The sequence below is a fragment of the Taudactylus pleione genome, unplaced genomic scaffold, assembly GCF_031769625.1.
Source record: "Taudactylus pleione unplaced genomic scaffold, aTauple2 ptg000268l, whole genome shotgun sequence".
NCBI lineage: Eukaryota > Metazoa > Chordata > Amphibia > Anura > Myobatrachidae > Taudactylus > Taudactylus pleione.
In genome coordinates, this window is record NW_028284670.1 from 146,555 (window position 1) to 170,575 (window position 24,021).

A 24,021-nucleotide genomic window follows, 5' to 3' on the forward strand; every position below is an offset into this window, starting at 1 on the left:
CAATGGTCCTGGTGTGCCTGTGTAGTGTGCAACGGTCATGGTGTGCCTGTGTAGTGTGTAACGGTCATGGTGTGCCTGTGTAGTGTGTAATGGTCAGGGGAGAGAGCGCCTGTGTCTTTGTCAGGGGAGATAGCGCCTTTCTCTTGGTCAGGGGAGAGAGCGCCTGTGTCTTGGTCAGAGGAGAGAGCGCCTGTGTCTTGGTCAGGGGAGATAGCGCCTGTGTCGTGGTCAGGGGAAAGAGCGCCTGTGTCGTGGTCAGGGGAAAGAGCGCCTGTGTCGTGGTCAGGGGAGAGAGCATCTGTGTCGTGGTCAGGGGAGAGAGCTGTTGTGTCGTGGTCAGGGGGGAGAGCGCATGTGTCTTGGTCAGGGGAGAGAGCGCCTGTGTCTTAGTCAGAGAGAGAGCGCCTGTGTCGTGGTGAGGGAAGAGAGCGCCGGCAATACAGTGAATATAAAACATGAGCAGCAAATTATAAATTCATATCTAGTAAAACCATAAGATCTATTCAACAAGTATACAGCGTAGGCATATGATTACATTCTAACCACGTATAATATACGACTTCTGATATATAAGACGTTAATGGTACTCACTTTGGGTTTTTTCCTGCAGTCTCCGCACATTACACCTAAGAGACTGTTGATAATTTGTATGGCACAAAGGCCAAACTGGATACCTCCGATTCCCAGGAGGATAGAGAAAAGTACGATGTTCCAGAGAACGACATTAGGGGGCTGTACGCAGTCATTCCATGATGTCTTATTAAACAGGTAACTCTTGCTGCAAAAACAATCAGTGACAAATAGTCGTAAGTAACATTATCAAAACTATCCGCTGTACAGCGCGTTCATCTTATTCCACGTTCCTCAGGTACGCAGCGATTGTGCAAAAATCGGTTTATGCTGCAGCCACCAGGATTTGTACTGAGAAGCCCACTAACGATGCCCAAAGTGCGCCACTTGCACTGGTCACACATCAGACTTCTGAGAAAGCCCATTGGTCGCTCAGAACATCCATCGGAAGTAAGCTGCTGTAGACTTAACCACTGCTACGAATTCGCAGTCGCAGACTGAGACATGCCCCCAAAATGGTTGCGACACGCCTGCGTTTGACTCGCCACCCACCCTCCGTTACCTCCAACAGATGGACACCGACCGTCGCAGTGCGACTCAACCGCATGCGTAGTATAAAAAACATCGCTACACTGCGCAGACATCTGTATTGTGTCCACCTCTCAACCAAGCCCAATTGCAATCAAGCCGGAGAGGAGGCAGATATCGCGGCAAATGCTGAAATTGCAAATACGAATACGCCGCCACCTAGTAAATCCTGCTAGACGTTAATCTCTTTATCTCTGTTCATAATCAAAAAAATTGAGAAGGAGGAGACACATTGAGCCGAGTATGTTAGTTTAAAAAGAAAGATGGCCCCTTCCATCTAGTCCACTGCTTCTCAACTCCAGTCCTCAAGTACCCCCGGCAGGTCATGTTTTTTTTATTTGAGGAAGCAGGTGGGATAATTATCGAACCAGCAAAATAGAGTAACTCACCTGTGCCTGATTAAAGAAATCTAGAAAACATGACCTGTGATGGGCACTTGAGGACTGAAGTTAATCTAGACCAGTGGTTCCCAGACTTGGTCCACAAGGCACCCTCATGCTGGCAATACACTAGCACGATTTCGGGCCAATTGGCCGATTTCCGACGCGTCATACGATGAATCGTGTAGAAATCGTGTATTTTTAAAGTAGGATACGATCCGATGCCCGCCCCCGCAGCTCCTAAAACGTATCGTATGATCAGATGTGCAGCCCATATGATCCGTCGTATTGGTATGCTGATCGTTGCCGTGTTTTTCAGCATGCGATGCATCGTGCGTCCGAACGGCATCATTTAAATCTATTATGATCGCATGTTTTTGGTGAGGCACACGATCAATCGTATCACGATCCGTCGCATAGGGGCGAGTGATCATACGTCTTATCGTATGTAAATCGTGTGTGAAATAAGCTCCGGGGAGTTGAAGGGAAATCGTAAGATGAATCTTATCTTATGCTGGTCGTACTAGTATATGGCCAGCATAACAGTCCAGGTTTTCAGGATATCTATACTGAAGCAAAGGTGACTTAATTAGGATCTCCGTCAGTTTGATTATACCATCTATGCACAAGCATGGATATCCTTAAAACCTGGATTGTTAGGGTGTCTTGAGGACAGAGTTTGGGAACCCTTGTTCTCTAGGTAATTCTTTTTTTTTTTTTTTTATATGTATTACACTTTCTTGGGTTATTGTAGGGAGAACAGACATCCTTTAATTACTCTATATATTCTTTGCTTACTCCAATTCCCAAAGGTGGTAACCCCAATCTGCCTGGTTGCCGGTCAGGTTGTTGAGGTTGCACAGTGGTCCGTCATTCAGAGCCGTCCCTGACACCGCCACGCAGTAAAAGCTCCCGAGTCCTCCGAATATTGATGATATGACGGAACGTAACATCTGTAGCCGGACACAAACAGACACACACAGGACAACCATTGTTTCAATGCATTGCAGAGTAATACACTGTACAGTAATGTTCTATATAAGAAGTATGGCGTGCTGATGGGACAGGAAACATGAGGATGCTCCCACTATAGGTGTACTGATGTTATACGAGGCTGACCGCGCTCCACATTAGATGATACAGGGGTCTATTTACTAAGCAGTGTTAGGAGACAGAGTGAAAAGTGATAAGAAAGTGATAAGGTGCCAGCCAATCAGCTCCCAACTGCCATCTCACAGGCTGTGTTTGAAAAATGACAGTTGGGAGCTGATTGGCTGGCACCTTATCACTTTCTTATCACTTTTCACTCTGTCTCCTAACACTGCTTAGTAAATAAACCCCACAGGGTTTCTGTAAGCCATTGAGGGCAATAGTAAGCAGTGGCGTAACTAGGGCAGGGTGAGCGGGGCACGTGCTCTGGGCGCCACGGGACCGGCAGTGTGCGCGGGGGGGAGGGGGCGCCGCCAGCCACGGTACGAGCCCTAGTTAGCCAGTGTAGCGCTGACCGCATTGAGTGCGGTCAGCTCTACACATTTACACAGGACCGGCGCTAGGCTTCCCAGCGCCGGTCCTGTGCTGCACAGCCGAGCCCCTTCCCTCCCCCTAAACGCTTGCCCAATAGCGCCAGGAGGTGGGTGGCAGGCGGGCGGGCTCAGGCTGTGCTAACACACACATCGCCACCAGCACTGGTGGCGATCTGTGTTAACCAGCAGCCAATGAGAGTCAGACAACTCTCATTGGCTGCTGCTGCTACTGCACACACATCAATGCCGAGCGGCAGCGATGTGTGTGTGAATCAGCAGCCAATGCGAGTCAGATAGACAATCATTGACTGCTGCAGCCAAAGTGCCCACTCAGAGCCGTAACTAGACTTTTTGGTGCCCTGTGCCAGAAAGAGCATTGGCGCCCCCCTCATTTTTCAAAGGGACATAATGAACCCAAAAAAGGGCCATGGCTTCACGGGGAAGGGCCAGGGAAGAGATAGGAGAGGCCAGGAGATGCTGGGGATGAAATAAGAGGAAGCTACAAGCAAGAATTATAATAAACAGAAATTTGACAAGCCCAAACAGCGCCCCTGGCCTGTGGTGCCCTTTGCGATGGCACCGGCCGCACTACCCTAGCTACGGGCCTGCGCCCACTGCAAGTGCCGGCTCCTGCAGTGGGTAATGGGAGAGACATCATGACCTCATGACGTCTCTCCCATAAAGCAGAGCGCGCCAGCCCGGGAGGACTGACATGCGGACGGCGGCGGGAGCGTGGATTCAGGTAAGAGTTTTTATTTCTTCTTTTATTTATTGTTTCATTTCTGTGTGTATTTATCGGGAGGGGGGAAACTATTACTAGGGGCACTGCATTGGGGGGGAGACCACTACTGGGGACTACTACTGGGGGGGATACTACTGGGGGCACTGCATTGGGGGGAGGAGACTGCTACTGGGGACCACTACTGGGGACTACTACTGGGGGATACTACTGGAGGGGATACTACTGGGGCACTGCATTGGGGGAGACCACTACTGGGGACCACTACTGGGGACCACTACTGGGGACTACTACTGGGGGCTACTACTGGAGGGGATACTACTGGGGGCACTGCATTGGGGGAGACCACTACTGGGGACTACTACTGGGGGGGATACTACTGGGGGCACTGCATTGGGGGGGAGACCACTACTGGGGACTACTACTGGGGGGAATACTACTGGGGGGACTGCATTGGGGGAGACCACTACTGGGGACTACTACAGGGGACACTGCATCAAGGGGGACTCCTACTGGGGCACTATATAAGGGGCTTACTACTGGGGGCAGTGCACAGGGGGGACCACTACAGGGGGCATTGAAAAGAGAGAACCACTACAGCGGGCACTGAAAAGAGAGAGCCACTACAGCGGGCACTGAAAAGAGAGAACCACTACAGCGGGCACTGAAAAGAGAGAACCACTACAGGGGGCACTGCATAGGGGGATAACTACTGGGGGCCTGCATAAGGGGCACTACTGGGGGCCTGCATAAGGGGGGATCACTCCTGGGGTCACTGCATATGGGGGATCACTACTGGGGGCTGCATTTGGGGGATCACTACTGGGGGCCTGTATAAGGGGAACTAATCGGGGGCTGCATAAGGGGGACCACTACTGGGGGTACTGAATAAGGGGCACTACTGGGGGCCTGCATAAGAGGAACCACTACTGGGGGCATTGTATACTGGGGTACTATATAAGGGGCACTACTGGGGGCCTGCATAATGGGGACCACTACAAGGGGCACTGCATAGGGGGGACTGCATTAAGGTGCAAATGGAAATAAATATTCCCAGTGACAAGAAACGGGTGTGTCATGTTGACACGTCCCCATTTTCCAGTGGCCACGTCCCTTGTGACCACGCCCATTTTTCAGAGCGCGCGCACATAATTGGGGGGGGGGCTCCTTTCTCAAATTTGCCCTGGGCTTCAAATACCCTAGTTACGCCACTGATAGTAAGAATGAAGTTAAGCAGGAGGGTGACATCCCAGGATGAGGTTGTTTGCATACTCTCTCTAATACGAGCGCACATCTCTTGCTCCTGCCTCTCTGATGCTACAGCTGATTCCTTTTCCCTGTTCATTCTGAACCTTCATCAAATGCTGGTGAATGCAGGAATGGCGTAACGAGGCTCTGCCGGCTCACACACCGCAGTATCGCAGCCAGTGTCAGCCAGCAGTGCCGATATTACAACTATTGCAAACTGCTGGCCTCAGTCAGGCCAAAGTTCATCCAAACTTCAGGTGGCTCTCGTCCAGTACGGACACAATAGGCAGCTGTATATAGGCATCTGCCCGTATACAGCTGTATATGACAGAGCATGACATAGTGTACAGGAGGAATATGGTAATGTCATCTATTTTACCTCCCTCCTTCTTCCGAGGACAGTCCAAGGCCTGATTTAAGACCGGCAGCTGAGTACAGCCATGTTCAGGCCTCTGACGACCTTTCAACATTTTGGTAGCAATTTATAGAGCCGTAATAGGGCTTAAATGTGCCCTGTGCCGCCCCTGGCCCCTTTAGCGCTCAACATCATGACGTCATAATGTCTCGCGGAGGTGGTGGGGCTGGCAGCACCGTAAGTGCAGCGCTGACTGAGTGCCCTTGGGACGCACTAATCAGATGCAGAGACCGCAGGATGCCTGTCTGGAGCGTCTAAAGGACGTTCCCGGCGGAGTAATCTCCCTGTCTCCCCGAAGAGTCTAGTAATCTCCCTGATTGCTCCTTACCCCCATTATGAAGCTGTTATATTAAAAAAAGAAAAACAGAGATATATACATTCCAATGGGATCATTAGTATCATTTCCCTGCCTTGGTTATAAGGCACAAAGGGGGAGATGTACGAAGCCCAGAAGCGGTATCAGCGCACGTTATGTGCGCTGATACTGCTTCTCCCCGAAGTATGATCGGGGGTCTGGCCGGTAAATGAAAGGGGGCTAGGCGCCCCTGTCATTATCGGCGCTGCTATCTACAAGATAGCAGCGCCGAGCGTCAGTGCCATGTACGAACTGTCATACCGCATAACCGTTCGTCCGGCTGTAGCTGTCGTTATTGACAGCTACAGCCTGGCGCAAGGCTATCCCCACAGCAGTGACAGCGCTATCCCTGCTGCTGCGGCGGCTGCCGGCTCCAGGGCTCCACGCGGGGATCTCGCGATACTTGCGAGATCCCGCGCATGCTCAGTGGAGCCGGCTGGGACAGAGACACAGCGCATCAGCACTAGGCTGATGCGCTGGTGTCTCTAGCGGGTAGCGCCGGAGGGAAGCATCGGTAGTGCTTCCTGCTTCGCCTCGGTAAAGAGGCGAAGCGGGAAGCGTTATAGCGGCACGGTAAGTGCCGCTATAATACATCTACCCCAATGATCCCTATGGCTACATGCATTGTCTGTAATGTATCAGTGTGTTTTCATCACCAAATAGATCTTACTGTTATCTATCTTTTACATTTGGATGTAAGTCAGTGTTATGACACGCCTCTCAGATGTAGCAGTACACACCTATCACATGTATGACACGCCTCTCAGATGTAGCAGTGCACACCTATCACATGTATGACACGCCTCTCAGATATAGCAGTACACACCTATCACATGTATGACACGCCTCTCAGATGTAGCAGTACACACCTATCACATGTATGACACGCCTCTCAGATGTAGCAGTGCACACCTATCACATGTATGACACGCCTCTCAGATGTAGCAGTACACACCTATCACATGTATGACACGCCTCTCAGATGTAGCAGTACACACCTATCACATGTATGACACGCCTCTCAGATGTAGCAGTACACACCTATCACATGTATGACACGCCTCTCAGATGTAGCAGTACACACCTATAACATGTATGACACGCCCCTCAGATGTAGCAATACACACCTATAACATGTATGACACGCCTCTCAGATGTAGCAGTACACGCCAATCACATGTATGACACGCCCCTCAGATGTAGCAATACACACCTATCACATGTATGACACGCCTCTCAGATGTAGCAGTACACGCCCATCACATGTGTGACACGCCTCTCAGATGTAGGTGTACACGTCCATCACATGTATGACATGCCTCTCAGATGTAGCAGTACACACCTATCACATGTATGACACGCCTCTCAGATGTAGCAGTACACACCTATCACATGTATGACACGCCTCTCAGATGTAGCAATACAGACCTATCGCATGTATGACATGCCCCCCAGATGTAGCAGTACATGCCCATCACATGTATGACACGCCTCTCAGATGCAGGTGTACACGTCCATCACATGTATGACACACCTCTCAGATGTAGCAGTACACACCTATCACATGTATGACACGCCTCTCAGTTGTAGCAGTACACACCTATCACATGTATGACACGCCTCTCAGATGTAGCAGTACACACCTATCACATGTATGACACGCCTCTCAGATGTAGCAGTACATACCTATCACATGTATGACACACCTCTCAGATGTAGCAGTACACACCTATCACATGTATGACACCCCTCTCAGATGTAGCAGTACACACCTATCACATGTATGACACGCCTCTCAGATGTAGCAGTACACAACTATCACATGTATGACACGCCTCTCAGCTGTAGCAGTACACACCTATAACATGTATGACACGCCCCTCAGATGTAGCAATACACACCTATAACATGTATGACACGCCTCTCAGATGTAGCAATACACGCCAATCACATGTATGACACGCACCTCAGATGTAGCAATACACACCTATCACATGTATGACACGCCTCTCAGATGTAGCAGTACACGCCCATCACATGTGTGACACGCCTCTCAGATGTAGGTGTACACGTCCATCACATGTATGACACGCCTCTCAGATGTAGCAGTACACACCTAACACATGTATGACACGCCTCTCAGATGTAGCAGTACACACCTATCACATGTATGACACGCCTCTCAGATGTAGCAGTACACGCCCATCACATGTATGGCACGCCTCTCAGATGTAGCAGTACACACCTATCACATGTATGACACGACTCTCAGATGTAGCAGTACACACCTATCACATGTATTACACGCCTCTCAGATGTAGCAGTACACACCTATCACATGTATGACACGCCTCTCAGATGTAGCAGTACACACCTATAACATGTATGACACGCCCCTCAGATGTAGCAATACACACCTATAACATGTATGACACGCCTCTCAGATGTAGCAGTACACGCCCATCACATGTATGACACGCCCCTCAGATGTAGCAATACACACCTATCACATGTATGACACGCCTCTCAGATGTAGCAGTACACACCTAACACATGTATGACACGCCTCTCAGATGTAGCAGTACACGCCCATCACATGTATGACATACCTCTCAGATGTAACAGTACACGCCCATCACATGTATGACACGCCTCTCAGATGTAGCAGTACATGCACATCACATGTATGACATGCCTCTCAGATGTAGCAGTACATGCACATCACATGTATGACACGCCTCTCAGATGTAGCAGTACACACCTATCACATGTATGACATGCCTCTCAGATGTAGCAGTACACACCTATAACATGTATGACACGCCCCTCAGATATAGCAATACACACCTATAACATGTATGACACGCCCCTCAGATGTAGCAATACACACCTATCATATGTATGACATGCCTCTCAGATGTAGAAGTACATGCACATCACATGTATGACACGCCTCTCAGATTTAGCAGTACACACCTATAACATGTATGACACGCCCCTCAGATGTAGCAGTACACACCTATCACATGTATGACACACCTCTCAGATGTAGCAGTACACGCCCATCACATGTATGACACGCCCCTCAGATGTAGCAATACACACCTATCACATGTATGACACGCCTCTCAGATGTAGCAGTACACGCTCATCACATGTATGACACGCCTCTCAGATGTAGGTGTACACGTCCATCACATGTATGACACGCCTCTCAGATGTAGCAGTACACACCTATCACATGTATGACACGCCTCTCAGATGTAGCAGTACATGCCCATCACATGTATGACACGCCTCTCAGATGTAGCAGTACACACCTATAACATGTATGACACGCCCCTCAGATGTAGCAATACACACCTATCACATGTATGACACGCCTCTCAGATGTAGCAGTACACACCTATCACATGTATGACATGTCTCTCAGATGTAGCAGTACACGTCCATCACATGTATGACACGCCTCTCAGAGGTAGCAGTACACACCCATCACATGTATGACACTCCTCTCAGATGTAGGAGTACACATCCATCACATGTAAGACATGCCCCTCAGATGTAGCAGTACACGCCCATTACATGTATGACACGCCTCTCAGATGTAAGAGTACACGCCCATTACATGTATGACACGCCTCTCAGATGTAGCAGTACACGTCCACTTTACCGCCGCGCTCATAGGTGTTGCTTCCACAATCTCCTTGACATGATTCAAAACTAGGCATGTATAATAAAGGGGTCTATTTACTAAGCAGTGTTAGGAGACAGAGTGAATGGTGATAAGGTACCAGCCAATCAGCTCCTAACTGCCTTCTCACAGGCTGTGTTTGAAAAATGACAGTTGGGAGCTGATTGGCTGGCACCTTATCACTTTTCACTCTGGGCCTGATTCAGAGCCGGACGCTATTTGCGCTCGCTCATTCATTAAAAAGGGGTGGCTATTCAAATGAACCGTTCGCACTTTGCGTTCTGCTCACGCCTCTATGTCTGAACGAGCGAACAAAACTTGCGGTCGTAATTTTGAAAAAGACGCCCCCTGGCCGCTCGCACCTTACGTCATGTCCGCTATTTAATAGATTAATCGAGTACATCGAACAGCGTATGAACTGCTCGCTATTCTTGTGGTTGGTTTTTCCTATCACAATCTTGCGAGCAGTTCTGACTTTAAAACAACCCAGTGACGTGGTCAATGAAGCTCCTGTATTAATTATGCACACCAATAAAATGCCCGTTTTGACCTTTAAGCACGCCTGCGTTCTGATCTCCACTCCCCGTTTTCAAGCACCTTCCCCTGTTACCACCCACATACGCCTCATCCTGTCACTCAAAATAGCAGGCATTCGCTATATAGCGAACAAACGATTTTCGGCCGCACTGACTGGTTCGTGCATGCGTATTAAAATCCATACGCATGCGCAGATGTGCGAACATCGGTCAGAACGAACGAGCGCCCGCTTACGAGCGGCTCTGAATGAGGGCCTCTGTCTCCTAATAGACCCGTAAGACTATTAATCAGGGGCCTATTCATTCCCCTTCTTTCTACAAAACTAGGCAAAAATAAAACCGTCCATCTACTTTTGTAGAAATTCATTTATTTGGGTCGGTTCATTGCAAAGTTAATGCAGGAGAGATCATGGATATCACCCACTTACCTGTCAGTCCCAGCATGCGGTCCCCATACAATATGATAGGGACCTTAATCCATCAAGCTCTGAAAACTTGAAGGCTGGCGGCAGTTCCCATGGGAAGGAGGTCAGGGATTGCAGAAAGGTGTCCTTTCAGATGCCTCCAACGCCTGTTTGGATCCCTCAGTTCAGACATGCGCATTGGTCAGACCCGGCACTACCACTGGGGGCACTGCATCGGGGGACCACTGCTGGGGGCTCTATATAAAGGGCAATACTGGGGGTACTGCATAGGGGGGAGATTACAACTGGGGCCACTATTTAAGGGGCACTGCATAAGGGTCACCACTATTGGGGGCACTGCATGGGGGGTGAACTGCTACTGGGGGCACTATAAAAGGGGCACTGCATAGGGGGTACCACTACTGAGAGCACTGCATAGGGGGTACCACTACTGGGGGCACTATATAAGGGGCTTACAACTGGGGGCACAAGGGGCGACACTACTGGGGGCACTATATAAGGGGCTTACTACTGGGGGCACTAGGGGCACTGCACAGGGGGGACCACTACTGGGGGCACTGTATAATGGGCACTGCATAGGGGGGATCGCTACTGGGGGCACTACTGGAGGCCTGCATAAGGGGGTCTTCTCCTGGGGCACTGCATATGGGCACCACTACAGGGAGCTGCCCCATATCTTTATTTTTACTTTACATTAATCCCATATGGACTTGCCTCCTCCATGGAACACTTGAGGGGGGGAGGGGGGGCGCCGTAGCACGCACATGCTCCGGGCACCCTGGCTACACGCTACTCCTCTGCCAGGGCCGCCTGCATGCATTTGCCCCCCAGGCTAAAAGTTGCCAGCCAGCCCCTGCCCTGCACCACGGTTAGACAGATAGGTATCCCTACTGTGGCAGCACTTCCATAAATACATCATGGACTATTGTCAGGCTGGTCGTCTAGAGGCCTTTACCTCCACAGATTTGACATAGTCCATCCTCTGCTTCTTCTCTTACAGGAGGCCAACAGTGGTGGTTACCAGGGGCAGGTGTAAGGGGCATTAAAGGTGCAGCAGCTAATCCTTGCCAGAAGGGACATTTGTAATGGGAGATGGCGGATAATCTGGTATATGTGTTAGTCATTTCGTGTTGGTGCATAACGCAACCAGCGGGATTCTGAGCCGTGATTCCAACTGCTGTCGGGATTCCAGTGCCGGGATTCTGACCACCTCCCCGTGACGCTGACTGCCGTTATTCGTGTGTCATTTCATTACGGTGCCACCAGCCAGATTGCTGAACGATCAGGTCTATTGGGACGTATGTACGGGAAGAGAGCTGGAATAGATTTGGATTTTGGATGCAGTCATCGCAACGTGTTAATTGTTTGTATTCCAGTTTGAAGGTTAATCCCGACAGATGACTCTCCTTCCCCGTGTACTGAGCATCCCGTAAAAAGCCAAAACACACACAGACTAGGGACATGCAGTCAGGGGAGGCAGGGGAGGCAGAGCCTCACCTGTCATACTCCTGAGATTTGATATAAAAATGATTAGAATCATACAAAGAAGATATTTATACCTTATAAACATATTCTTTGTTTATTGTAATCATTTTTATAGATAACATTCACCAGCTTTGTGGAGCCCCCTGGGATTGCAGGGAGAGAGATGAGGCAGCAACAGCTCAGCCTCGTTTCTATATAGTCAGACACTGCTTGCAGAGCAGGGGAAGGGGCCTCACCAGGGGCAGTAAGTCGCACAGAAAGAGAGCTAATAGAGGCATGCCTCTGAGTATGGGGGGTGCCTTAAGCATTGATGGACACCTTGGATATGTCATGCGACCAAGTGTACTTCAGTGTTTAGAGATCTGAGCTCAGCAGCAGCAATAGACACAGTGAAGCAGGTAGGAAAATCAATGGACACTGAAGCTTAATGTAGAGAGGGGAGAGTTACAGTGAGTAGGGGGTGAGACAGGCTCTCAGCACTCATGACCCATCTCCATGTGTGCCTCCCCAGCCATTCACCTCACCACACATAACTGACACAGACATTACACCCTTAGGAGACGGTGCATTTCATGGCGATATTATTTCAACCAAGACATACCCGGCAACGATTTCCACAGCATCCCTCTCCGCAACATCCCTTTCCTCCAGCACGGATAGCGTTACAGGACGGACACAGCATCTGCAGGAACCACAAGCAGAGACGTTGTGAGAGTGCTGCACAGTGACGTAGAAGGGGGCACTCAGGCACCCGAGGCTGGCAGCTGTTCTCAAAGACAGCATAGTATCCTTCTGTGTACCCTACCCCAAAAGCCAGATACCAGGGCAGAGAAGGTGCTGTCTGCAGGGGGAGGGACAGGCTCATAGCTCCCTTCTGTCTTTGTCACCCTGCAGGGGGAGGGACAGGCTCATAGCTCCCTTCTGTCTTTGTCACCCTGCAGGGGGAGGGACAGGCTCATAGCTCCCTTCTGTCTTTGTCACCCTGCAGGGGGAGGGACAGGCTCATAGCTCCCTTCTGTCTTTGTCACCCTGCAGGGGGAGGGACAGGCTCATAGCTCCCTTCTGTCTTTGACACCCTGCAGGGGGAGGGACAGGCTCATAGCTCCGTTCTGTCTGTGTCACCCTGCAGGGGGAGGAACAGGCACATAGCTCCCTTCAGTCTGTGTCACGCTGCAGGGGGAGGGACAGGCTCATAGCTCCCTTCTGTCTGTGTCACCCTGCAGGGGAGGGACAGGCTCATAGCTCCCTTCTGTCTGTGTCACCCTGCAGGGGGAGGGACAGGCTCATAGCTCCCATCTGTCTGTGTCACCGTGCAGGGGAATGGATAGACTCATACTATTGCTGCCTTCTTTCTGTGTCACTGTGTCACCCTTCAGGGGGAGGAACAGGCTCATAGCTCCCTTCTGTCTGTGTCACCCTGCAGGGGGAGGGACAGGCTCATAGTTCCCTTCTGTCTGCGTCACCCTACAGGGGAGGGGCAGGCTCATAGCTCCCTTCTGTCTTTGTCACCCTGCAGGGGGAGGGACAGGCTCATAGCTCCCTTCTGTCTTTGTCACCCTGCAGGGGGAGGGACAGGCTCATAGCTCCCTTCTGTCTTTGTCACCCTGCAGGGGGAGGGACAGGCTCATAGCTCCCTTCTGTCTTTGACACCCTGCAGGGGGAGGGACAGGCTCATAGCTCCGTTCTGTCTGTGTCACCCTGCAGGGGGAGGAACAGGCACATAGCTCCCTTCAGTCTGTGTCACGCTGCAGGGGGAGGGACAGGCTCATAGCTCCCTTCTGTCTGTGTCACCCTGCAGGGGAGGGACAGGCTCATAGCTCCCTTCTGTCTGTGTCACCCTGCAGGGGGAGGGACAGGCTCATAGCTCCCATCTGTCTGTGTCACCGTGCAGGGGAACGGATAGACTCATACTATAGCTGCCTTCTTTCTGTGTCACTGTGTCACCCTTCAGGGGGAGGAACAGGCTCATAGCTCCCTTCTGTCTGTGTCACCCTGCAGGGGGAGGGACAGGCTCATAGTTCCCTTCTGTCTGCGTCACCCTACAGGGGAGGGGCAGGCTCATAGCTCCCTTCTGTCTGCGTCATTCTGTAGGGGAAGGGACAGGCTCATAGCTCCCTTCTGTCTGTGTCACCCTGCAGGGGGAGGGACAAGCTCATAGCTCCCTTCTGTCTGTGTCACCCTGCAGGGGGAGGGACAGGCTCATAGCTCCCTTCTGTCTGTGTCACCCTGCAGGGGGAGGGACAGGCTCATAGCTCCCTTCTGTCTGTGTCACCCTGCAGGGGGAGGGGCAGGCTCATAGCTCACTTCTGTCTGTGTCACCCTGCAGGGGGAGGGACAGGCTCATAGCTCCCTTCTGTCTTTGTCACCCTGCAGGGGGAGGGACAGGCTCATAGCTCCCTTCTGTCTTTGTCACCCTACAGGGGGAGGGACAGGCTCATAGCTCCCTTCTGTCTTTGTCACCCTGCAGGGGGAGGGACAGGCTCATAGCTCCCTTCTGTCTTTGTCACCCTGCAGGGGGAGGGACAGGCTCATAGCTCCCTTCTGTCTGTGTCACCCTGCAGGGGGAGGGACAGGCTCATAGCTCCGTTCTGTCTGTGTCACCCTGCAGGGGGAGGAACAGGCTCATAGCTCCCTTCAGTCTGTGTCACCCTGCAGGGGGAGGGACAGGCTCATAGCTCCCTTCTGTCTGTGTCACCCTGCAGGGGGAGGGACAGGCTCATAGCTCCCTTCTGTCTGTGTCACCCTGCAGGGGGAGGGACAGGCTCATAGTTCCCTTCTGTCTGCGTCACCCTACAGGGGAGGGGCAGGCTCATAGCTCCCTTCTGTCTGCGTCATTCTGCAGGGGGAGGGACAGGCTCATAGCTCCCTTCTGTCTGCGTCACCCTGCAGGGGGAGGGACAAGCTCATAGCTCCCTTCTGTCTGCGTCACCCTGCAGGGAGAGGGACAGGCTCATAGCTCCCTTCTGTCTGTGTCACCCTGCAGGGGGAGGGACACGCTCATAGCTCCCTTCTGTCTGTGTCACCCTGCAGGGAGAGGGACAGGCTCATAGCTCCCTTCTGTCTGTGTCACCCTGCAGGGGGAGGGACAGGCTCATAGCTCCCTTCTGTCTGTGTCACCCTGCAGGGGGAGGGACAGGCTCATAGCTCCCTTCTGTCTTTGTCACCCTGCAGGGGGAGGGACAGGCTCATAGCTCCCTTCTGTCTTTGTCACCCTGCAGGGGGAGGGACAGGCTCATAGCTCCCTTCAGTCTTTGTCACCCTGCAGGGGGAGGGACAGGCTCATAGCTCCCTTCTGTCTTTGTCACCCTGCAGGGGGAGGGACAGGCTCATAGCTCCCTTCTGTCTTTGACACCCTGCAGGGGGAGGGACAGGCTCATAGCTCCCTTCTGTCTGTGTCACCCTGCAGGGGGAGGAACAGGCTCATAGCTCCCTTCAGTCTGTGTCACCCTGCAGGGGGAGGGACAGGCTCATAGCTCCCTTCTGTCTGTGTCACCCTGCAGGGGAGGGACAGGCTCATAGCTCCCTTCTGTCTGTGTCACCCTGCAGGGGAGGGACAGGCTCATAGCTCCCTTCTGTCTGTGTCACCCTGCAGGGGGAGGGACAGGCTCATAGCTCCCATCTGTCTGTGTCACCGTGCAGGGGAACGGATAGACTCATACTATAGCTGCCTTCTTTCTGTGTCACTGTGTCACCCTTCAGGGGGAGGGACAGGCTCATAGCTCCCTTCTGTCTGTGTCACCCTGCAGGGGGAGGGACAGGCTCATAGCTCCCTTCTGTCTGTGTCACCCTGCAGGGGGAGGGACAGGCTCATAGTTCCCTTCTGTCTGCGTCACCCTACAGGGGAGGGGCAGGCTCATAGCTCCCTTCTGTCTGCGTCATTCTGCAGGGGGAGGGACAGGCTCATAGCTCCCTTCTGTCTGTGTCACCCTGCAGGGGGAGCGACAGGCTCATAGCTACCTTCTATTTGTCTTACGGTGTCACCCTGCAGGGGGAAGAACTGACTCATAGCTCCCACCTGTCTGTGTCACCCTTCAGGGGGAGGGACAAGCTCATAGCTCCCATCTGTCTGTGTCACCCTGCAGGGGGAGGGACAGGCTCATAGCTCCCTTCTGTCTGTGTCACCCTGCAGGGGGAGGGACAGGCTCATAGCTCCCTTCTGTCTTTGTCACCCTGCAGGGGGAGGGACAGGCTCATAGCTCCCTTCTGTCTTTGTCACCCTGCAGGGGGAGGGACAGGCTCATAGCTCCCTTCTGTCTTTGTCACCCTGCAGGGGGAGGGACAGGCTCATAGCTCCCTTCTGTCTTTGTCACCCTGCAGGGGGAGGGACAGGCTCATAGCTCCCTTCTGTCTTTGTCACCCTGCAGGGGGAGGGACAGGCTCATAGCTCCCTTCTGTCTTTGACACCCTGCAGGGGGAGGGACAGGCTCATAGCTCCGTTCTGTCTGTGTCACCCTGCAGGGGGAGGAACAGGCACATAGCTCCCTTCAGTCTGTGTCACGCTGCAGGGGGAGGGACAGGCTTATAGCTCCCTTCTGTCTGTGTCACCCTGCAGGGGAGGGACAGGCTCATAGCTCCCTTCTGTCTGTGTCACCCTGCAGGGGGAGGGACAGGCTCATAGCTCCCATCTGTCTGTGTCACCGTGCAGGGGAACGGATAGACTCATACTATAGCTGCCTTCTTTCTGTGTCACTGTGTCACCCTTCAGGGGGAGGAACAGGCTCATAGCTCCCTTCTGTCTGCGTCACCCTGCAGGGGGAGGGACAGGCTCATAGTTCCCTTCTGTCTGCGTCACCCTACAGGGGAGGGGCAGGCTCATAGCTCCCTTCTGTCTGCGTCATTCTGCAGGGGAAGGGACAGGCTCATAGCTCCCTTCTGTCTGTGTCACCCTGCAGGGGGAGGGACAAGCTCATAGCTCCCTTCTGTCTGTGTCACCCTGCAGGGGGAGGGACAGGCTCATAGCTCCCTTCTGTCTGTGTCACCCTGCAGGGGGAGGGACAGGCTCATAGCTCCCTTCTGTCTGTGTCACCCTGCAGGGGGAGGGGCAGGCTCATAGCTCACTTCTATCTGTGTCACCCTGCAGGGGGAGGGACAGGCTCATAGCTCCCTTCTGTCTTTGTCACCCTGCAGGGGGAGGGACAGGCTCATAGCTCCCTTCTGTCTTTGTCACCCTGCAGGGGGAGGGACAGGCTCATAGCTCCCTTCTGTCTTTGACACCCTGCAGGGGGAGGGACAGGCTCATAGCTCCCTTCTGTCTGTGTCACCCTGCAGGGGGAGGGACAGGCTCATAGCTCCGTTCTGTCTGTGTCACCCTGCAGGGGGAGGAACAGGCTCATAGCTCCCTTCAGTCTGTGTCACCCTGCAGGGGGAGGGACAGGCTCATAGCTCCCTTCTGTCTGTGTCACCCTGCAGGGGAGGGACAGGCTCATAGCTCCCTTCTGTCTGTGTCACCCTGCAGGGGAGGGACAGGCTCATAGTTCCCTTCTGTCTGCGTCACCCTACAGGGGAGGGGCAGGCTCATAGCTCCCTTCTGTCTGCGTCATTCTGCAGGGGGAGGGACAGGCTCATAGCTCCCTTCTGTCTGTGTCACCCTGCAGGGGGAGGGACAAGCTCATAGCTCCCTTCTGTCTGTGTCACCCTGCAGGGAGAGGGACAGGCTCATAGCTCCCTTCTGTCTGTGTCACCCTGCAGGGGGAGGGACACGCTCATAGCTCCCTTCTGTCTGTGTCACCCTGCAGGGGGAGGGACAGGCTCATAGCTCCCTTCTGTCTTTGTCACCCTGCAGGGGGAGGGACAGGCTCATAGCTCCCTTCTGTCTTTGTCACCCTGCAGGGGGAGGGACAGGCTCATAGCTCCCTTCAGTCTTTGTCACCCTGCAGGGGGAGGGACAGGCTCATAGCTCCCTTCTGTCTTTGTCACCCTGCAGGGGGAGGGACAGGCTCATAGCTCCCTTCTGTCTTTGACACCCTGCAGGGGGAGGGACAGGCTCATAGCTCCCTTCTGTCTGTGTCACCCTGCAGGGGGAGGAACAGGCTCATAGCTCCCTTCAGTCTGTGTCACCCTGCAGGGGGAGGGACAGGCTCATAGATCCCTTCTGTCTGTGTCACCCTGCAGGGGAGGGACAGGCTCATAGATCCCTTCTGTCTGTGTCACCCTGCAGGGGAGGGACAGGCTCATAGCTCCCTTCTGTCTGTGTCACCCTGCAGGGGGAGGGACAGGCTCATAGCTCCCATCTGTCTGTGTCACCGTGCAGGGGAACGGATAGACTCATACTATAGCTGCCTTCTTTCTGTGTCACTGTGTCACCCTTCAGGGGGAGGGACAGGCTCATAGCTCCCTTCTGTCTGTGTCACCCTGCAGGGGGAGGGACAGGCTCATAGCTCCCTTCTGTCTGTGTCACCCTGCAGGGGGAGGGACAGGCTCATAGTTCCCTTCTGTCTGCGTCACCCTACAGGGGAGGGGCAGGCTCATAGCTCCCTTCTGTCTGCGTCATTCTGCAGGGGGAGGGACAGGCTCATAGCTCCCTTCTGTCTGTGTCACCCTGCAGGGGGAGCGACAGGCTCATAGCTACCTTCTATTTGTCTTACGGTGTCACCCTGCAGGGGGAAGAACTGACTCATAGCTCCCACCTGTCTGTGTCACCCTTCAGGGGGAGGGACAAGCTCATAGCTCCCATCTGTCTGTGTCACCCTGCAGGGGGAGGGACAGGCTCATAGCTCCCTTCTGTCTGTGTCACCCTGCAGGGGGAGGGACAGGCTCATAGCTCCCTTCTGTCTTTGTCACCCTGCAGGGGGAGGGACAGGCTCATAGCTCCCTTCTGTCTTTGTCACCCTGCAGGGGGAGGGACAGGCTCATAGCTCCCTTCTGTCTTTGTCACCCTGCAGGGGGAGGGACAGGCTCATAGCTCCCTTCTGTCTTTGACACCCTGCAGGGGGAGGGACAGGCTCATAGCTCCCTTCTGTCTGTGTCACCCTGCAGGGGGAGGAACAGGCTCATAGCTCCTTCAGTCTGTGTCACCCTGCAGGGGGAGGGACAGGCTCATAGCTCCCTTCTGTCTGTGTCACCCTGCAGGGGAGGGACAGGCTCATAGCTCCCTTCTGTCTGTGTCACCCTGCAGGGGGAGGGACAGGCTCATAGCTCCCATCTGTCTGTGTCACCGTGCAGGGGAACGGATAGACTCATACTATAGCTGCCTTCTTTCTGTGTCACCCTTCAGGGGGAGGGACAGGCTCATAGCTCCCTTCTGTCTGCGTCACCCTACAGGGGAGGGGCAGGCTCATAGCTCCCTTCTGTCTGCGTCATTCTGCAGGGGGAGGGACAGGCTCATAGCTGCCTTCTGTCTGTGTCACCCTGCAGGGGGAGGGACAGGCTCATAGCTCCCTTCTATTTGTCTTACGGTGTCACCCTGCAGGGGGAAGAACTGACTCATAGCTCCCACCTGTCTGTGTCACCCTTCAGGGGGAGGGACAAGCTCATAGCTCCCATCTGTCTGTGTCACCCTGAAGGGGGAGGGACAGGCTCATAGCTCCCTTCTGTCTGTCTTACGGTGTCACCCTGCAGGGGGAAGAACAGACTCATAGCTCCCATCTGTCTGTGTCACCGTGCAGGGGAACGGATAGACTCATACTATAGCTGCCTTCTTTCTGTGTCACTGTGTCACCCTTCAGGGGGAGGGACAGGCTCATAGCTCCCTTCTGTCTGTGTCACCCTACAGGGGGAGGGAGAGGCTCATAGCTCCCTTCTGTCTGTGTCACCCTGCCGGTGGAGGGACAGGCTCATAGCTCCCTTCTTTCTGTGTCACCCTACAGGGGGAGGGACAGGCTCATAGCTCCCTTCTGTCTGTGTCACCCTGCTTCTGTCTGTGTCACCCTGCAGTGGGAGGGACAGGCTCATAGCTCCCTTCTGTCTGTGTCACCCTGCAGGGGGAGGGACAGGCTCATAGCTCCCTTCTGTCTGTGTCACCCTGCAGGGGGAGGGACAGGCTCATAGCTCCCTTCTGTCTGTGTCACCCTGCAGGGGAGGGACAAGCTCATAGCTCCCACCTGTCTGTGTCACCCTTCAGGGGGAGGTACAGGCTCATAGCTCCCTTCTGTCTGTCTTACGGTGTCACCCTGCAGGGGGAAGAACAGACTCATAGCTCCCATCTGTCTGTGTCACCGTGCAGGGGAACGGATAGACTCATACTATAGCTGCCTTCTTTCTGTGTCACTGTGTCACCCTTCAGGGGGAGGGACAGGCTCATAGCTCCCTTCTGTCTGTGTCACCCTGCAGGGGGAGGGACAGGCTCATAGCTCCCTTCTGTCTGTGTCACCCTGCCGGTGGAGGGACAGGCTCATAGCTCCCTTCTTTCTGTCACCCTACAGGGGGAGGGACAGGCTCATAGCTCCCTTCTGTCTGTGTCACCCTGCAGGGGGAGGGACAGGCTCATAGCTCCCTTCTGTCTGTGTCACCCTGCAGGGGGAGGAACAGGCTCATAGCTCCCTTCTGTCTGTGTCACCCTGCTTCTGTCTGTGTCACCCTGCAGGGGGAGGGACAGGCTCATAGCTCCCTTCTGTCTGTGTCACCCTGCAGGGGGAGGGACAGGCTCATAGCTCCCTTCTGTTTGTGTCACCCTGCAGGGGGAGGGACAGGTTCATAGCTCCCTTCTGTCTGTGTCACCCTGCAGGGGAGGGACAGGCTCATAGCTCCCTTCTGTCTGTGTCACCCTGCAGGGGGAGTGGCAGGCTCATAGCTCCCTTCTATTTGTCTTACGGTGTCACCCTGCAGGGGGAAGAACTGACTCATAGCTCCCACCTGTCTGTGTCACCCTGCAGGGGGAAGTACAGACTCATAGCTCCCATCTGTCTGTGTCACCGTGCAGGGGAACGGATAGACTCATACTATAGCTGCCTTCTTTCTGTGTCACTGTGTCACCCTTCAGGCTCATAGCTCCCTTCTGTCTGTGTCACCCTGCAGGGGGAGGGACAGGCTCATAGCTCCCTTCTGTCTGTGTCACCCTGCAGGGGGAGGGAGAGGCTCATAGCTCCCTTCTGTCTGTGTCACCCTGCAGGGGGAGGGACAGGCTCATAGCTCCCTTCTGTCTGTGTCACCCTGCAGGGGGAGGGACAGGCTCATAGCTCCCTTCTTTCTGTGTCACCCTACAGGGGGAGGGACAGGCTCATAGCTCCCTTCTGTCTGTGTCACCCTGCACGGGGAGGGACAGGCTCATAGCTCCCTTCTGTCTGTGTCACCCTGCAGGGGGAGGGACAGGCTCATAGCTCCCTTCTGTCTGTGTCACCCTGCAGGGGGAGGGACAGGCTCATAGCTCCCTTCTGTCTGTGTCACCCTGCAGGGGGAGGGACAGGCTCATAGCTCCCTTCTGTCTGTGTCACCCTGCAGGGGGAGGGACAGGCTCATAGCTCCCTTCTGTCTGTGTCACCCTGCAGGGGAGGGACAAGCTCATAGCTCCCACCTGTCTGTGTCACCCTTCAGGGGGAGGGACAGGCTCATAGCTCCCTTCTGTCTGTCTTACGGTGTCACCCTGCAGGGGGAAGAACAGACTCATAGCTCCCATCTGTCTGTGTCACCGTGCAGGGGAACGGATAGACTCATACTATAGCTGCCTTCTTTCTGTGTCACTGTGTCACCCTTCAGGGGGAGGGACAGGCTCATAGCTCCCTTCTGTCTGTGTCACCCTGCAGGGGGAGGGACAGGCTCATAGCTCCCTTCTGTCTGTGTCACCCTGCCGGTGGAGGGACAGGCTCATAGCTCCCTTCTTTCTGTCACCCTACAGGGGGAGGGACAGGCTCATAGCTCCCTTCTGTCTGTGTCACCCTGCAGGGGGAGGGACAGGCTCATAGCTCCCTTCTGTCTGTGTCACCCTGCAGGGGGAGGAACAGGCTCATAGCTCCCTTCTGTCTGTGTCACCCTGCTTCTGTCTGTGTCACCCTGCAGGGGGAGGGACAGGCTCATAGCTCCCTTCTGTCTGTGTCACCCTGCAGGGGGAGGGACAGGCTCATAGCTCCCTTCTGTTTGTGTCACCCTGCAGGGGGAGGGACAGGTTCATAGCTCCCTTCTGTCTGTGTCACCCTGCAGGGGAGGGACAGGCTCATAGCTCCCTTCTGTCTGTGTCACCCTGCAGGGGGAGTGGCAGGCTCATAGCTCCCTTCTATTTGTCTTACGGTGTCACCCTGCAGGGGGAAGAACTGACTCATAGCTCCCACCTGTCTGTGTCACCCTGCAGGGGGAAGTACAGACTCATAGCTCCCATCTGTCTGTGTCACCGTGCAGGGGAACGGATAGACTCATACTATAGCTGCCTTCTTTCTGTGTCACTGTGTCACCCTTCAGGCTCATAGCTCCCTTCTGTCTGTGTCACCCTGCAGGGGGAGGGACAGGCTCATAGCTCCCTTCTGTCTGTGTCACCCTGCAGGGGGAGGGAGAGGCTCATAGCTCCCTTCTGTCTGTGTCACCCTGCAGGGGGAGGGACAGGCTCATAGCTCCCTTCTGTCTGTGTCACCCTGCAGGGGGAGGGACAGGCTCATAGCTCCCTTCTTTCTGTCACCCTACAGGGGGAGGGACAGGCTCATAGCTCCCTTCTGTCTGTGTCACCCTGCACGGGGAGGGACAGGCTCATAGCTCCCTTCTGTCTGTGTCACCCTGCAGGGGGAGGGACAGGCTCATAGCTCCCTTCTGTCTGTGTCACCCTGCAGGGGGAGGGACAGGCTCATAGCTCCCTTCTGTCTGTGTCACCCTGCAGGGGGAGGGACAGGCTCATAGCTCCCTTCTGTCTATATCAGCTGAATTAAACATAGAAAAAAATAACACAACTGATTTGAAGTGAATTTAAAAAAAAAAAAAAAAATGCTATTGTATTACAAAATATATATTTTTTTAAACCCCTGTCCTAATAAGAAACGTTTTAACACAAACGTAATATTACAGTAACTAAGAATCTTCCTTATGACCGTAGCGTATGTTGCAGTGCTAAGTGTAACGCCTTATCGCACCAATCAGAAGCTTTCTATAGCTGCGGTTTAGCTGCGGTCGCCCCGCACATGTAACAGGCTGGAGAGTGGATTCAGGCTCCAGTTCCACAGGTGAAACAAAAACAAAACACAACATAATATATTATAGTTGCCACAATAGTTACCAGTTCCACAAATCAGATTTTATTCCTTTTTTTACTGCACAGTAACCAATCCCGTATAGGGACAGACTGATCGCTTTTCCTCCTCTGTCGCCCCGAATCAGTAACCTCACCCCGATGAAATAAATACGATACTCACAAAGAGGCCGCTACCGAGGACGCCACCCATGAACCAGACTTGCTGCGTGATATGGTTGGTCCATTTCGTTTCGCCGTTAGGGAATATCAATAAGAGGTTGGCGATGATGCAAATAAACGCCATGGGGAGAAGGGAGAGGCCGACAAAGCGAGAACATTTCCCAGTGCACATGGTGCCACCTTCCGAGGGGAGAACTGGCGTCGCTCTGATGCGAGTCCTTTGTGTCTGCTCAGTGGGAAACCCGTGTTGGTTTAATGATAAGGAGATGGACAAAGTTCGCTCAAGTGATCAGTGACAGCCTGGGGATGGGACCAGGAAGATGGGTGACGTCAGAGGGGTGGAAGGAGAGGGGGAAGTAATTTATAGGTAAAATAAAAGTATGGGAAGAGGGAATATATTCGGCTGCCTAATGCTGGGTACACACACTACACCATGGACCTCATTCAGAGCCGGTCACACAGAGCGTGCGGTCGGTCTGAATGAGGGGAGGACCTCTTGAATTTTCAAGACGTCCTCCTTTGCGGTGGTAAGGCTGTGGGTTAACACCCACAGCCTTACGACCGCCTAAGGTGATGGTCACGATGGTCAAGCCCATCGGGGATACGACGAGACCCTAGGGTAGGGTCTCCCTTGTCATAAGCCCCGGAGAGCTTTCGGCTCTGTCAGAGCCGGAAGCTCTCCACTGACATCACTAGTGATGTCAGTGGGGCCGCCCCCAAACGGTAGGCGTTCCCATGGGAACGCCCCCGTTTGGGCTGCCACCCCCCCGGCCCGCCTTCTAAACGGGGCGAGCTGTCAA

At 53.7% G+C, this 24,021-nt stretch overlaps 1 protein-coding gene across 1 annotated transcript; it reads right to left on the minus strand.

Annotated features, from left to right (window-relative positions):
* Positions 1-591: 591 nt before the first annotated feature.
* On the minus strand, positions 592-23,393 carry TM4SF5 (transmembrane 4 L six family member 5; the record flags this gene model as incomplete). The annotated part of the gene is made up of 4 exons (XM_088481245.1): positions 23,223-23,393; positions 12,560-12,640; positions 2,337-2,491; positions 592-778 (listed from the first exon to the last, which is right to left on the minus strand). Coding segments are annotated over exons 1-4 (594 nt in total), but the record flags the coding sequence as incomplete, so codon positions are not given.
* Positions 23,394-24,021: the final 628 nt, after the last annotated feature.